The sequence below is a fragment of the Carassius carassius genome, chromosome 22 (assembly GCF_963082965.1).
Source record: "Carassius carassius chromosome 22, fCarCar2.1, whole genome shotgun sequence".
NCBI classification, from domain to species: Eukaryota; Metazoa; Chordata; class Actinopteri; order Cypriniformes; family Cyprinidae; genus Carassius; species Carassius carassius.
In genome coordinates, this window is record NC_081776.1 from 8,796,477 (window position 1) to 8,811,302 (window position 14,826).

A 14,826-nucleotide genomic window follows, 5' to 3' on the forward strand; every position below is an offset into this window, starting at 1 on the left:
CGAAAGTTTGAGCAAAACATGCTAACTGTTCTGTCTTTGGCTGCACAGAACAGCACAGAACATTATTTAGAGTCCCATCCTCAAAAGAGACAACAGAGCAGTGGATTTATTGATCTATTCACTGTATATTGCTGCTGCCACAAAGATCTAAAATAAACATGATTTATTTCCCAGCAGTTTACCTTCACAGACATAACCAACTGTTTTTGTAACTCGTGTGTTTTTAATGTAAACTTGTGTGTGAATGGTAACTTAGTATAGTACTAGCATGCTGTGTCAGTGTGCTTCGGATGTGTGCACTCAGAAAAACATATATCAGAAGTTTAAACTCATATGGTTTAAAAACGCATGATTCCAGCACAATAAATATGATAATCAGAACCAAAACAGATGTTTTGAAAGGTTACAAAGAAAAATTGAGCACCATGCACTTAAAGTCTTGGATCACACAATACCAGACTTTCAAGTAATTCCAATCACAACAACATACAAAAATATGTGCATTGTGTAGCTGACACATGACAAATGAAAATATGTGATCTAAAACTGGTTCAAAATATCAAACATGGATGGTATCTGAACCTAAAAAACCACATCATACACTATGCAGATTTCTCTGAATTCTGACTAACCAATTTTTGCAGACTGGCTCTGACTTTAGTGTCAAACGTCATGCAGGGTGTTTGTTTTGTATGCGTGTGTGTGTGTGTGTGTGTGTGTGTGTGTGTGTGTGTAATATGACAATGTGTAATTTGTTACGTTTGTTATTGAACAAACCAAGGCGTACATGAATGCAAAAGTTGTTTTATTCACAAAATATGCCATTAAGCTCACAAAATATTTCAAGCAAATCCACAGGTTAAAAACATTCACCGTTTCAGTACACTGTAATTGATGCAAACATACTTGTGATGAGAATAAGTTAGATTTTAAGTTAAGTTCCTTTGTGTTATGGTGTAGTACAGTACATTATAAAACAAAAAATAAATAAATATTTCCCATTAATTTATAAATAAATAGGCTAGTACATAGCAAAGCACTAGTTTACTACATGGGAGACAGGGCTTTTGGATCTTCTGATTGCAGCTTGACAGGTTTTACTGTTTTGGCCTGTTTAAACACCATGAGAAAATCATTTAATGCTCCTTGGATTGTTCCATTTTTCACCTTTGAGAGAAAAAACATATGTATCAGATATCATATCATATATTGTGGCTATTGTGGTAAGTAATTCAGTAAAATGTACAGTTTTGTTCTCTTGTCCTCATGTTTACCTTGATTGAGTGAATGTCCTGAAGCTCTCTCCATACTTTCTGCTCTTGACTGTACCTGTGTTTCAGATCATGTACCTTAGTCATAACATATGTTAAATTGGCTTTCACTTCTGTCTCTTTAGATTTGTGCAACATGTCTTGGAAAATGTCTTCATAGATTTTCAGCATTCTTTCGAGCAGCAGTGCTTGACAAGTGCAGGAAGCCTTGGACTAGGAGAAACAAGTATCATTAGTACAACATAAAAAATGTTAAATTGCATTTTCACATTTGAGCATTTTTTCACAGTAAAAACTTACACTCAGCTGTTCCAGATGAGACACAAAAACGTGTTTTCCGATCCATTCTGGGCCTTCTGTGTTCTAAAGAATGAGGGCAAAAAATAGCGACTGTTATGAATATATTATGTATTTCATGTGAATCTTAACCCCTAATCTAAGATCAAACTGTCATCATGTTTAGTGTGCAATAGATGTGGTTTCTGAATCACCTGGTCTTCCTGCTAATATTAGCTGCAAGACCAAACTACAGCATCCAGTTATGAGTTGCATCTAAAGTCATCTTGCTTACACAGACTGAGTTGCTTTCAAACCCGCTGCAGAAGTTCATGACAGTAGACATCACTTACATAGTGCAATCGAAGATTACGGATATATGTTTCCAGCTTGGGGCTCTCTTTGCTTTCGGACCGTCGAAATCTGAATGCGTTGGTTGTCTGAAGAGACGATATTAACAGAAGTCCACACAGCAGCAACATGTTGAACCAAAAATCCATTCTTTGTGTTTGTGTTTCAGTGCTGTGAACCATGCGACTTGACACACGACGTTGTGACCTGAAGCTAGTCAGCAGGTAAGTGTTGATGATCGGAAAGGGACTGGGGGTTTATATAAGCGCACAGTGGATGTGCTTGGGTTTTGGGGTTTCCGTGGGCTAATTTTCTATGAAAGTTTCCTATAAATCAGAGATGTGATGCTCTTAAGTGAGTGACGTTGCACTAACCCCTATAGCCCAGGAACAAATTATTATTCATAAGGATTCGTATGGCCAGACACAGTGGCCTTTGTGGATAGTCAAGTTTGCAATCTACTTTTGGAAAACCATGAAACTGGGTTGAGGGCTTGTTAACATGCGCACGTAATTAGTCATTACCAAACTGAAAGTTGGGTCTTCATCAGATATTATTTTTTGTGTGAAAATGAAACTACTTATCAGTCGCATCAACTGCTTTCATATATGCCAACTAAATCTAACTGCCATTAATCAATATGCATTTTTTGCATGCATATCTGTAATTGCATATGTCTGAATTTGATGCATATGCATTTGACCACAAGTGTTTGTTTACATGTGTGAAAGTGCATATGTATGCATACATACCTTGTATATTTGGTACTGCAAATGCACCACATACTGAAAAAGTCAGTCCTGCATACTGCATTAATGTAAACATACTGCATAATTTTGGTACTTTTCATTCAACATGCATTAATTTGAATTGCTGGTAAATTTGTGCTGATGGAAATTTGCTTAATCTACAGCTTTCTGATTGTGGCCACATAGCTTTTCAGTTGAATTTCCTTTCAAACATACTGTGGTGTAGCAACAAACATCAGTTCTCTGAATCTAAACCTCAGAAATCCTAAAAACATGTTGAAGATGTAAATGAAGTTGTGCATAGTATGCTAAAGGGATGGACAGTGAAGTACAGTGCAAGTTTCAGGAATTGTTTCTTCTATGTAAGTTGGCGGAAACGGTTTCAAGGTTGTGGGTTGGATTCCCAGGGAAAGTGTGAACTGATAAAATTTGTACCTTGAATGCAGTGCAGGTTATTAGAGTTATATAAAGTTATTATCAAATACAAACTCGATTCCAAAAATGTTGGGACACTGTACAAATTGTGAATAAAAACAGAATGCAGTAATTTCAATATTTTATTCAGAATACAACATAGATGACATATAAAATGTTTAAACTGAGAAAATGTATCATTGTAAGGGGAAAATAAGTTGAATTTTATGGCATCATCACGTCTCAAAAAAGTTGGGACAAGGACATGTTTATCAATGTGTGGCATCCCCTCTTCTTTTTATAACAGTCTGCAAATTACTGAGGAGACAAGTTGCTCAAGTTTAGGAATAGGAATGTTGTGCCATTTTTGTCTAATACAAGCTTATAGTTGCTCAACTGTCTTAGGTCTTCTTTGTCGCATCTTCCTATTTATGATGTGCCAAATGTGTTGGGTGAAATATCTGGATTGCAGGCTGGCCATTTCAGTACACGGATCCCTTCTTCTACACAGCCATGATTTTGTAATTGATGCAGTATGTGGTCCGGAAGAGACAACGTCTCTGGATATACCTTTCAGCATTGATGGTGCCTTTCCAGATGTGTAAGCTGCCCATGCCACACGCACTCATGCAACCCCATACCATCAGAGATGCAGGCTTCTGAACTGAGCGCTGATAACAACTTTGGTTGGCCTTGTTCTCGTTAGTCCGGATGACATGGTTTTCCAAAAAGAACTTCAAATTTTGATTTGTCTGACCACAGAACAGTTTTCCACAGTTTGCCACAGTCCATTTTAAATGAGCCCTGGCCCAGAGAAAATGCCTGCACTTCTGGATCATGTTTAGATATGGCTTCTTTTTTGACCTATAGAGTTTTAGCCGGCAACAGCGAATGGCACAGTGGATTGTGTTCACTGACAATGTTTTCTGGAAGTTTTCCTGAGCCCATGTTGTGATTTCCATTACAGTAGCATTCCTGTATGTGATGCTGTGCCGTCTAAGGTCCCGAAGATCATGGGCATCCAGTATGGTTTTCCGGCCTTGACCCTTACGCACAGAGATTGTTCCAGATTCTCTGAATCTTTGGATGATAATATGCACTGTAGATGATGATAACTTTAAACTCTTTGCAATTTTTATCTGAGAAACTCCTTTCTGATATTGCTCCATAATTTTTTGCCGCAGCATTGGGGGAATTGATGATCCTCTGCCCATCTTGACTTCTGAGAGACACTGCCACTCTCTGAGAGGCTCTTTTTATACCCAATCATGTTGCCAATTGACCTAATAAGTTGCAAATTATTAGGTCAATATAAATAGAACTGCTGGTGATTCCAGCTGACCCATTGGTTCATCACAATCGTTTCATCACAACTTCTATATACAGCTGGGTTCGTCAACTATAACTCCTTCCAGGACAGCCAGAAACCTACGAGTTGTGATGGATCATCAGTTAAGCTTCACAGACCATATTGCTACAACAACCTAGTCCTGCAGATTTGCCATATACAACATTAGGAAGATTAGACCCTTCCTGTCAGAGCAAGCCACAACTTCTTGTCCAAGCTCTTGTTCTCTCCAGACTGGACTATTGTAATGCTCTCCTGGCGGGCCTTCCTGCATGTACTGTCAAGCCTCTGCAACTTATCCAGAATGCAGCAGCGAGGGTTGTCTTCAATGAGCAAAAAAAAAGCTCACGTTACTCCTCTCCTCATCCGCTAGCATCAAATTCAAGGTACGGATGCTTCCCTACAAGACGACCACTGGCACGGCACCAATATACCTAAACTCACTGGTTAAATCTTATGTGCCCTCCAGAAGTTAGCACTCTGCAAGTGAACAACGCCTTGTGGTGCCATCCCAAAGAGGTTCAAAATCACTCTCACGGACCTTTTCCTGGACTGTGCCCAGCTTATCTCAGTTCGTACAGCTGAGTCTTTACTCATTTTCAAGAAACATCTAAAGACTCATATTTTTCGCCAGCACTTAACCAACTAATACTAGCACTTTCCTTTTCTTGTCTTTCATATTCTTGTTATAAAATAAAAATAAAAATACACCTGGCTACGTGTTCTGTACTAGACTAACAGAGACTTGTCATGGCACTTGTATACTGTTGTTATTCTCTTGTTGATCTGATTGCTTCTATTGTTCTCATTTGTAAGGCCCTTTGGATAAAAGTGTCTGCTAAATGATTAAATGTAAATGTATATTGGTCCTCCAGCTGTTCCTTATTTGTACATTTAACTTGTCCGGCCTTTTATTGCTACCTGTCCCAACTTGGCATGACATTTCAAAATGTCTCACTTTCAACATTTGATATGTTATCTATATTCTATTGTGCATAAAATATAAGTTTATGAGATTTGTAAATTATTGCATTTTTTTTTATTCACAATTTACTTTTGTACATTTTACTTTTACACTGTAATTTAATACAGAGTCCTAACTTTTTTGGAATCGGGTTTGTACTTTCTTCAGCGGTTTGCATGACACATTGAAGTCTTGGATCCCACATCTCATCTCTCATGTGGGATCCAAGACTTCAATGTGTCATGCAAACCTCTGAAGAAAGTACAAACCCGATTCCAAAAAAGTAGGTTTGAATATATAGGTTTGAATCTCACTTAAGTTATAAAGTGAAGTTTCCCATTCCCTCACTCTTCCAAATATATCCCTGCCTCATCTTCATTGCAGAGCGCAAAAAAATATGAACTATAAAAGTATCTTAGATTATTATTTTATGTATATCTTGCATTTGACAACGACTCCAAAAGGAGAACTGATGTCAAAGTTTCCCATCGGTAATAGCTTTCGCTTTCTTGAATTAAATAGATTTTGAGAATTTTGTGGTTTTTATACTAGTTCATGCAAGACTTTCTTCTTAGGGAGCCAGCTTTTACAAGCCATCTTTATTTATTTATAAAACTTCAAAACTTTTATGAACATCTTTTTGTAGGTGCATTTTATAAATAATCACACAAGACATAAATTAATGCAAAACTTGTAATTTTATTTGTTTCATAGGCCAGTGTGATAATAAATAATAATAATTTAAATATTTGACTATGCAGCCAGAGAAATTAAGATGACTCTTGTCCTGGAGATTGTTTCTGTTGGTCTTCCTCAGTAGGCCAGATCATACAAAATGAGAAAGGAATTTAGGATTCCTTTTTGGATTGTGGCATTTTTCACCTGGTTGGGGACAAACATACAAATCATATATCATAACCAACATTTAACTTTAGTTACAGACAGTGTTGGAGAAAATTACTTTTAAAAAGTAATGCATTACAATATTGCATATTAAAAAGCAATTAATTGCCTTTATGGAAAATAATGCATCATGTTAGTTTCGCTTTACTTTTTGTCACCTGGACTGGGCTTTCTTGCTTGCTTTTTAATAACAAAAAGCCCAACGTTACATTTTTGGCAACTGTAAAGGCCCTTTCACACCAAAAGTGAAATTTAATAAGCCTCCAGCTGAAGGAAGTGCCTCTACACCTCACTCCCAATTTCTCTCAACACTGGGACAGGAGAGGTATCAGTGAATAAATGTTAAAACAATGTAACTTGCATTATTGATTTGAACAAGTAATTCAGATACTTCATTGCTATTTTAAAAATAATGCATTACTTTACTACTTCCTTGAAAAAAAGAAACCTGATTACGTTACTCACGTTAAAAGTAATGCATTACACCCCAACAGTGGTTACAGATCAACTAGAAATTAAAATACTGGCAATCAGCACAACATTTCTGGACAACTTTTATACTCTTTATTTGTACCTCGATTGAGTGAATGTCCTGAAGCTCCTTCCATACTTTCTGTTCTTCACTATACTTGTGTCTCAGCATTTTCACCTCAGTCATTATATATTTTAGGCTGGTTTTTGTGTCTTCATTCTCAGCTTTCCCCCTCATGTCTTGGAAAATCGTTTCAGAGAGGTTCAGCATTCTATCAAGCAGCAGAGACTCACAAGTGCAGGAAGCCTTGGACTAAAAGAAAGAAGTATCATTAGCATCTTGTTTTTTCAGATTTTAGCATTAGCGACAGTAACAACGGTTTAAATACTTACATTCAGCTGGTGCAGATGAGAAACAAAAGCAGACTTTCCAAACCATTCCATTCCAGTGGTATGCTAAAAAGCAGACATAAAAGAGTGTTTTTCATAAGTTAATTGCATTGCTCCATACTAGCATCACCATACGGCAATACCAAACTCGATGCTTGCACAAACATATTTAAAGTTGCTGAAGAAGTTGCCATTAAACATCACTTACATAATGCATTTGCAGAGGTTGGATTTTTTCTTCTACTTTCTTCAGCATTTGCTCTTTGTCATTTTGGGACCGTGGAAGTCTGGCTCCGCCGATTCCTTGAGGAGACACTATTAAGAGAAATGCACATATCAAGTGCATCATGTTAAGCAAAGAATACATTTTTGGCTAAACACACAGCTGTAAAAACGGTGCCCGAATGTGACGCTCGTCAGCAGGTGAGTGATTTTGACGAGGATGGGGCTGTGGGTTTATATGCACAACTTAAGGGCAATGACATGAGGGTGACAGGGGATGCCCATCTGGTTTTGGGGTTTCTGTGACACCATTTTCTAAAAAACGCTTCCTTTATTCTGGAGATATCCTGCTTTTACCCAACCCCATACCCAATGGGCAGCTTTAATGAGGATTCATATGATTGTGGTTTATTGAATATTTCCATGGTTGCAAGCCACAGAAAAAGCCTTCAAGAAACTGGGTAGCTATACATACAACTATGACTCAGCAAATTTAAAACTGGATCACCATCACATATACTGCAATAACTGATGGCTATTCTTATTCCTGCTTGTTGTGTAATGCAAGTATAGCATTTGTTTAGTGAAGCCTGTTGCTACAGTTAAAAAAAAATAAAAAAATAAACCTTCCTTTGGTAAATCATAATAATGACATAACTCAGATTTTTCATGTTAAAGTCAAAATGCTGAGAAAAAAATCTAATTATGACATACAAAATCTAATATGAGATGAAAAGATTGTCATGATATTATGAAGTAAAAATGTTGAAACTGACATAATTGAAAGTATGAAAAAGTATGAGTCATAATCGAAATGTCTTTTTTATGTTGCGATTTCAGGTTTTAGGTCATAATTATGACTTAATGTCTCAATATCAGTTTCTTATTTTTGTCATAATTTTGGTTTTTCTCAGTTATGACTTAGTATCTCATAATGTTGTATATTTATCTTAAAATTATGAATTTTTAAGACATACGTGATTTACATGCTGATATTGCAGAAATGAGCATTCATTGGGTACTTGTGGTAATGTCAGACCTCTTTTTATGATTTTACATCCATCTCTTCCATGTCACGTTTCAAATACGCAAGACAAGTGATGGTATATTCCTGTAGTTTATTGCATGGTATTTGCTTCTTTTGTAAATGTAGATGAGTATGTAAAACATGCATCCACATTTTTTGTGACTCTTTATGTACATGCATTCCTAAATGCATGCCTGCATGTGTATTTGTTTAGATTTTAACGTGCACCTGTTACTGACTAAGACTTTCTCATTACAAAACTGCTAAAAGATCAAATCAAACATTATGCATATTTTGTATTTTTGATCCCATATGCATTTCTATAGCATTGGTGGTTGATCCGTGGTTTACTTAAAATTTGCTTAAGTTACATTTTACAGCCTGTGGCCACATAGTTTTTCAGTTGAATTCCCCTCAAACATACTGTGGTGAAGCAACATCACTTCTTTGAATCTGAACCTCAGAAATCATCTTAATCCAGCCTGTCACTGCATTTAAAACAATATTGTTTATAGTTGTGCATCAGTGAATATAATTATCATTGAGATGAAAAGATTTGAAAGAATGCAAATGCTATCTGGAATCACCAGGTGGCATCACTGGGTAAAAGTTTCTAATTACATAAACAGCTGTTGCAACTAACTCTTACATACTTGTATTTTTAAGTAACAGTAATTCCTTGAAAAAAACAAAACTAATTAACATTAGGCTCAAATATAAGCTTACTGTACATGTAACTTGCTCCAGCATAATGGCATTTTTTAGTGAATATATTTCTTAAATAATCAAGTATTTTTGTTATATTTCTATTTTCCTTTTTTAGTTTTATCTGATTGCTTATAATTGAATGGCCCACGGGCACTTCACAGCATTGAACCAAATATTCAGAGGCCATAAAAAAGACACTTCAGCTACAATAAAAAATCTTTAAACAACAAAATACGCAACCATGTGTCATTTATTTTCAAATAATAATAATAATTATATATATATATATATATATATATATATATATATATATATATATATATATATATATATATATATAACATTTTGTCTTAAATTTGAATAACATATCTTCATCACATACTCTACTTACTGAACTTCTGACTTATCCATCCACTAAAAATCACTTTGAGACCAGCTGGTTATAAGTATAGTAATAGCTCAGAAAAATAAAGTTGGTTGAGTGAAAAGGTCAACACACTTTCATGAATGTTAATAACACAATATTAAAATTCGAATAACTACTACTAAAAGGTACAGTGGGAGCTAAATGGTGAAACTATTTGTGGTCTAATTGGCTAGTGGTTTTAGTGATCATGGTTTTAAAAAAGTGTGGTAACACTAGAATACATATCTTTCATTACTGAATTCTAGTAACTACTAGTAACTACTATTGACTACCAAGAAACTCATTTTTGATTCACAAAATGTGAACCACCACATACAACTAAATGTGGTTTTGTATTCATTTATTAATCGCTCATTGTTGACAGAACAGTATTGTAAAGTGCACCACCCAGTGTTCACGAAAAACCACCAGCCAACTGGACTACAAATAGTTTAGACAATGAATTACAAGGGGCCATATCTGTGACTGTGACACACAATACACATCCGACCCCAACCTTTCCCAGCCGCATGTCTAGATAGATTGAAACTGTGTCACTGTGAGGTTTTACCAAGTATTTTAACTCTATACTATCAATGAATGGATATGATCCTGTTCGTATATATTTTCTAAAAAACTTTGAAGAATGCAATAAACCATGAGGGAAAAGAGTTTGGTCGAGGGCCTTCCAGTCTCCACTCCATGTTGGAAAAGAGAGTGATTCAGCTGTATTGCTGACTGAGTCACTGAGTCAGTGACCTAACTGCTTCCTCTGCGGCCTCTCTATCTGCGTAGCGGCTTAACTGTAATTTCCAATGAGCTTGCTGTGGTCAGGCACTTGCTCAGCGCTGCTGCTTCTCAGCACTGGAGTCAAAATTCACCCGATTTCTCACTCACACCTTCTTTGCTTTTTTTGTGAGGAGGATTTGAGGTGGCAATTTACCCAACTTTACAATTATTCATGTAAGCATTTATGGTGAAATGAGGTTACTGGGGAAGCAGAATATTTCCATTCAATATATGCAAACGTAGTAGTGTTTTATAATGGTTTGATATGTATATAATAATGATCTGATAACGACTTTTAATTTGCTTAATATTTATTTTGCCCCTAATTCACTTTATTAAAGGGATATTTCACCCAGAAATGAAAACTCTGTCATTTACTCACCTTTCAGTTGTTCTCAAATGTAGTCTTTTTTTTCTGCTGAATGCAGAAGAAGATCATTTGAAGAATGTTGGTAACCATTACAGTTACAGTTGACGGTAGCCATTGACTTCCATTGTATTTTTTCCATTCTATGGGAGTTAGTGGCTACCATTAAAATATATTTTGTGTGTGTGTGTGTGTGTGTGTGTGTGTGTGTGTGTGTGTGTGTGTGTGTGTGTGTGTGTGTGTGTGTGTGTGTGTGTGTGTGTTTTCAAAAACTGAAAGAAATTCATACAGGTTTCAGGTTTAGAACAAGTGGGGTGTGAGTAAATGATGGCAGAATTCATTGAAATATCCCTTTAAGACACTACAAAGCTTACAGCCTCACTTGTGTAATTATTTACTATTATATTTGATTCAAACTTAAAGTCATAGTTCACCCAAAAATAAAATAATGTACATCATTTATTCACCATCCTGACATTATAAAACCGCAGCTTTGCTGTTCTTCTAAGTATCTCTTTTTTGTTGTTTCACAGCAGCATGAGGTTGAGTTAATGGGGACAGGTTTTATTTTTGGGTGAACATGTTTTAATTATTGCTTCTAACAGGCAAATGTGTTTAGCTAGAAGGACTTGACTGGTTGCTTTGAGTAAAATCTACATTTCATAACTTCTTGAAACTCCAAGCTTGCAGTTTTGATGTAACCAGCAGTTGCAGCAGTTGCTTACTGGTGCTTGTGTGGCTAAGAAACACAATAGTGAGAAAGAAAGTTGTGTGTTTATTAGTGTATCTAAGTGTTTGTGTTTAGGTGTGCTTGCACATGCATGCCTGCGCCCTTTCGTTGCACCAGAACTGAGCATAGCTTGGGTTGTTTTGTGGCGATGTGAGAGAGACGTTTGTGGTCGAGTTTCATGGTGCTACGACTTCCAGGAACTGCAGCTGTGTACAGTGACAGTGATGGTAGAGTTTGCCGTAGGATTGAATACATTAGTAAAAAAATTAAAATAAATAAAATTTATAATCATAATAATAATAATAAAAGGTTTAAGTCTGAAAATGCAAGTATTTAATATTTTCAAAAAACGATATTATTATTATTATTATTATTATTTATTTTATATATTTATTTAATTTTTTGAATAGGAATATATTATAAACTTTCGAATTTGATTATTATCGAGCTAAAATTTGTATATTGAAGGTTTCGCGTGAACAGACTGTGCTTCCCGAAGTTGGAAAATATTTCACTTGTGAGTGTAATACCTAAAAATGAGCCACTAGAGGGAGCCAGTGAAACGAAATAGTGCAGCCTGTAGTGCTGTTGTGCTAGTATCAGATCCAGTGATATCATTCATATTTTTCAGAAAGTTATAGGCTTTTATTGAAAGTTTTGAATCATATTAATTATTTAGCCTAACTGAAACTTTTAATGTTTCGAAAACCACAAAAGTTTAGTCAAATGTATATTTTGTTCTAAACAAATGCTTGTATTCGCCTGAAGAGGTAGCAGTGGCAACACGACAATGTTTTTGTTATCATCAGATGGTAGTCGGACCAGCTGACAGATACCGTCAGCTCTTACTTTTTATATTGTTTAGTGATAGAAAAAGACAATATTAATACAGTGTCATTAGTCATGAATCGTTCGTCTTATGTGCTGAGTGTGCCGTTCCTATGTGCAGTGCCTTGATCCTGTATTTTCCATATAAAGTCACATTTTAGCATCCTGAACCGTAATTAGAGGTAACCTAATACCACCCATGGTGTGAGATAGCTTGATCACTGCTATATTATTTACATTCTACACTGGAGTGGCATTGAAAGGCATTGAAAAAGGAACAAACACAAAAGCAACCCCTCGGCCTGATTTAAACTTTATTAACTTTCAAGGTTCGCAGACATCAAATATTACATCAAAGGTATCAATGTACATTCAAATATCAAATTCAACCATGGCTAATCTTGTTAATTTATGACACTGACAGAATATTTGCTCACAGAGAGAACGAGGCCTACAGTTAATGCCTGATCATAACTTAATACGATTATTATATATTTAAATTCTCATTTCTAAACCAACAATTCAAACTGTTCAAATTAATTACAAATATAAACACAAAAAAATATAATCTAATAAAAAATAAATTATGGATTTGAAAAATAACACACACACACATAAAAAAGAAACAATAATAAATATGTCTTCAGTTATTCTATATTACTTTGTATCCTTTAAACTATAATGCATTTTATATTAATAAGCATAAATATATTTGTTCATAATAGCAAGGTACCAAAATGATGCAAAACATTATTAATTAGGTTAGGCTTATCTAACCAATGCATGGGTCTATTTGCTATGTGAAAATTTGCCTTGGTTTCCCTGAGATTTGTTAAATGAAACTAGAATTTGACTTATTGTTCATAAGTTCTCACAGGATGTGACTTGATGGCTGGTGTAGTCTGGAAGTCAAACAAATTTCTCTGAAAGCTGTCTGTTGATTATTGATAGAGGAAGTCATAGTGTTTTTATGTATGACTCAATCACCGTTTTATGATATCGGTGTTTATTTAAACCTGGTTCCTCAACTGCAGTATGTGTGTGTCTGACTGTGGATGGGTGAATCCTGATTCTTCTGTGCCTGTGTGGAAGAGCTAGTGGATCTCATGCGTTCTACTTTTATCCATGGCAATACTGATCCACACCAGAACCTGGCGAAACTCACTCTGTGCTTTTAAGAGACCCTTTGGTTGGAGCTGTTTATGAAAAACAAAGAGGGTTACTCATAAAACATACTGCTGTTGACATCTCATGGGCATAAAAAGAGATGATAAGCTTCTGAGTCAGTGATGAATATTCTGATAAAGATAAAGGAAAATATTTTCTGCTCTACATTTCACTTTACATGACATTTTATAACCAGAAATAGTGTTGTGTCATAAAAAGTTACAATTATCTGTATATATATATATATATATATATATATATATATATATATATATATATATATACATATATATATATGTGTGTGTGTGTGTGTGTGTGTGTGTGTGTGTGTGTGTGTGTGTGCAAATATATATAATATTTGAAGAAATAATATTAAAAGATTATGGCACCTCAAACACACACACACACACACACACACACATACACACATATATATATATATATATATATATATATATACCTTACATATATGATAATTTTCAGATACTTAACATTTGCTGAGACTGTGCCCACTTGCTGACATAGAAACAGCTCTGATTTTCAAATATTTTTAATGTGAATTTTGAATTTTTGGTTAAAAAGTAAAACTTAAATGAGTTTATGTGTTATAATCTTGATCGCTTTTACCAGACTGTATAATTCAGCCACCCAACTAAAGTTATCGGTACTGCATATGGCCACTGAAATCGGCATAACAAACATAAGCACAGTTAACTTCATATAAAGCTGAGGCTGCAAACAGATAATGTAAATGAATATCTCTTACCATCTTAATTGTGTCCTCGATTGTTTTAAGATTCTCTTCTCCGCAGAGTGACAGAGTTTGATTGGCTTCAGTTACCTGTGTCAAAGAAAAATATATCGGTTTAAAAAATAAAAATGCATGAAAATGTTTGTCTGTGTATGGAAATGTAAAGCATCTGCTAGTTCTAGTTTCAATAACTTAACAAGTACATTGACTGTACAAAGTGATGGATGTTAATGTCTTACACAGTTCTCCATCATGCGCTTCAGCCTTAAAACAGAACCCATAAATGTTTTTGGCAGTTGTTGAGAGCTGTTCTTCCACAGCTTCTGGAAAACATGCTCATCATAGATTTCCAGGATGCGTTTGAAGTCAGCGACATTCAGTTTCTGTAAGGAGGTAGCAGATCAGTTTATTTTGCAAAAACCGATTTTTGTTATTTGAAATGACAGATGTATGGGGGAGACCACCGGGGCTAGTTGTCACAAGGGCACAAAGAGTCAAAAGTGAGGTTTGGGCAAGTTGTCCAATTTGTCATACTATATATTAGTTGTTTATCTATTAAGTCATTGATTACTGTTGGTTTGATAATTTCATGTTTCTTTATAAATTTCATAAATATGTAAAATTTTACTTTTAGAGCTCTTTTGTTTGTTTTGAATGCTTTTATTGTCCTCATTTGTTTGTTAATTGCTTTGGA

General features: G+C 35.2%; 2 protein-coding genes across 2 annotated transcripts; both read right to left on the reverse strand.

Annotated features, from left to right (window-relative positions):
* Nucleotides 1–824: 824 nt before the first annotated feature.
* Nucleotides 825–2,116, reverse strand: LOC132098363 (interferon gamma-related-like). Its single transcript, XM_059504500.1, has 4 exons — nucleotides 1,901–2,116; nucleotides 1,572–1,634; nucleotides 1,275–1,484; nucleotides 825–1,167 (listed from the first exon to the last, which is right to left on the reverse strand). Exons 1-4 carry the CDS (start codon nucleotides 2,078–2,080, stop codon nucleotides 1,048–1,050), a joined length of 573 nt encoding a protein of 190 aa, XP_059360483.1. The 5' UTR covers nucleotides 2,081–2,116; the 3' UTR covers nucleotides 825–1,047.
* A 4,022-nt stretch (nucleotides 2,117–6,138) lies between these two features.
* LOC132098364 (interferon gamma-related-like) lies at nucleotides 6,139–7,551 on the reverse strand. The gene is made up of 4 exons (XM_059504501.1): nucleotides 7,346–7,551; nucleotides 7,141–7,203; nucleotides 6,851–7,060; nucleotides 6,139–6,255 (listed from the first exon to the last, which is right to left on the reverse strand). The coding sequence occupies exons 1-4, from the start codon at nucleotides 7,502–7,504 to the stop codon at nucleotides 6,187–6,189; spliced, it is 501 nt and encodes a 166-aa protein (XP_059360484.1). The 5' UTR covers nucleotides 7,505–7,551; the 3' UTR covers nucleotides 6,139–6,186.
* Between the last annotated feature and the right edge of the window lie 7,275 nt (nucleotides 7,552–14,826).

Bases quoted from the DNA above. Each gene is read 5' to 3' on its own strand.
- LOC132098364 (XM_059504501.1), bottom strand. From the start codon at position 7,504: ATGTATTCTTTGCTTAACATGATGCACTTGATATGTGCATTTCTCTTA. The intron at 7,061-7,140 runs GTAAGTATTTAA...TCTTTCTTTTAG, and splicing joins CTCATCTGCACCAGCTGAAT to TCCAAGGCTTCCTGCACTTG. The intron at 6,256-6,850 runs GTACAAATAAAG...GTCCCCAACCAG, and splicing joins AGGACATTCACTCAATCGAG to GTGAAAAATGCCACAATCCA.
- LOC132098363 (XM_059504500.1), bottom strand. From the start codon at position 2,080: ATGGTTCACAGCACTGAAACACAAACACAAAGAATGGATTTTTGGTTC. The intron at 1,635-1,900 runs GTAAGTGATGTC...CTCATTCTTTAG, and splicing joins GTAATCTTCGATTGCACTAT to AACACAGAAGGCCCAGAATG. The intron at 1,168-1,274 runs GTAAACATGAGG...TTTCTCTCAAAG, and splicing joins AGGACATTCACTCAATCAAG to GTGAAAAATGGAACAATCCA.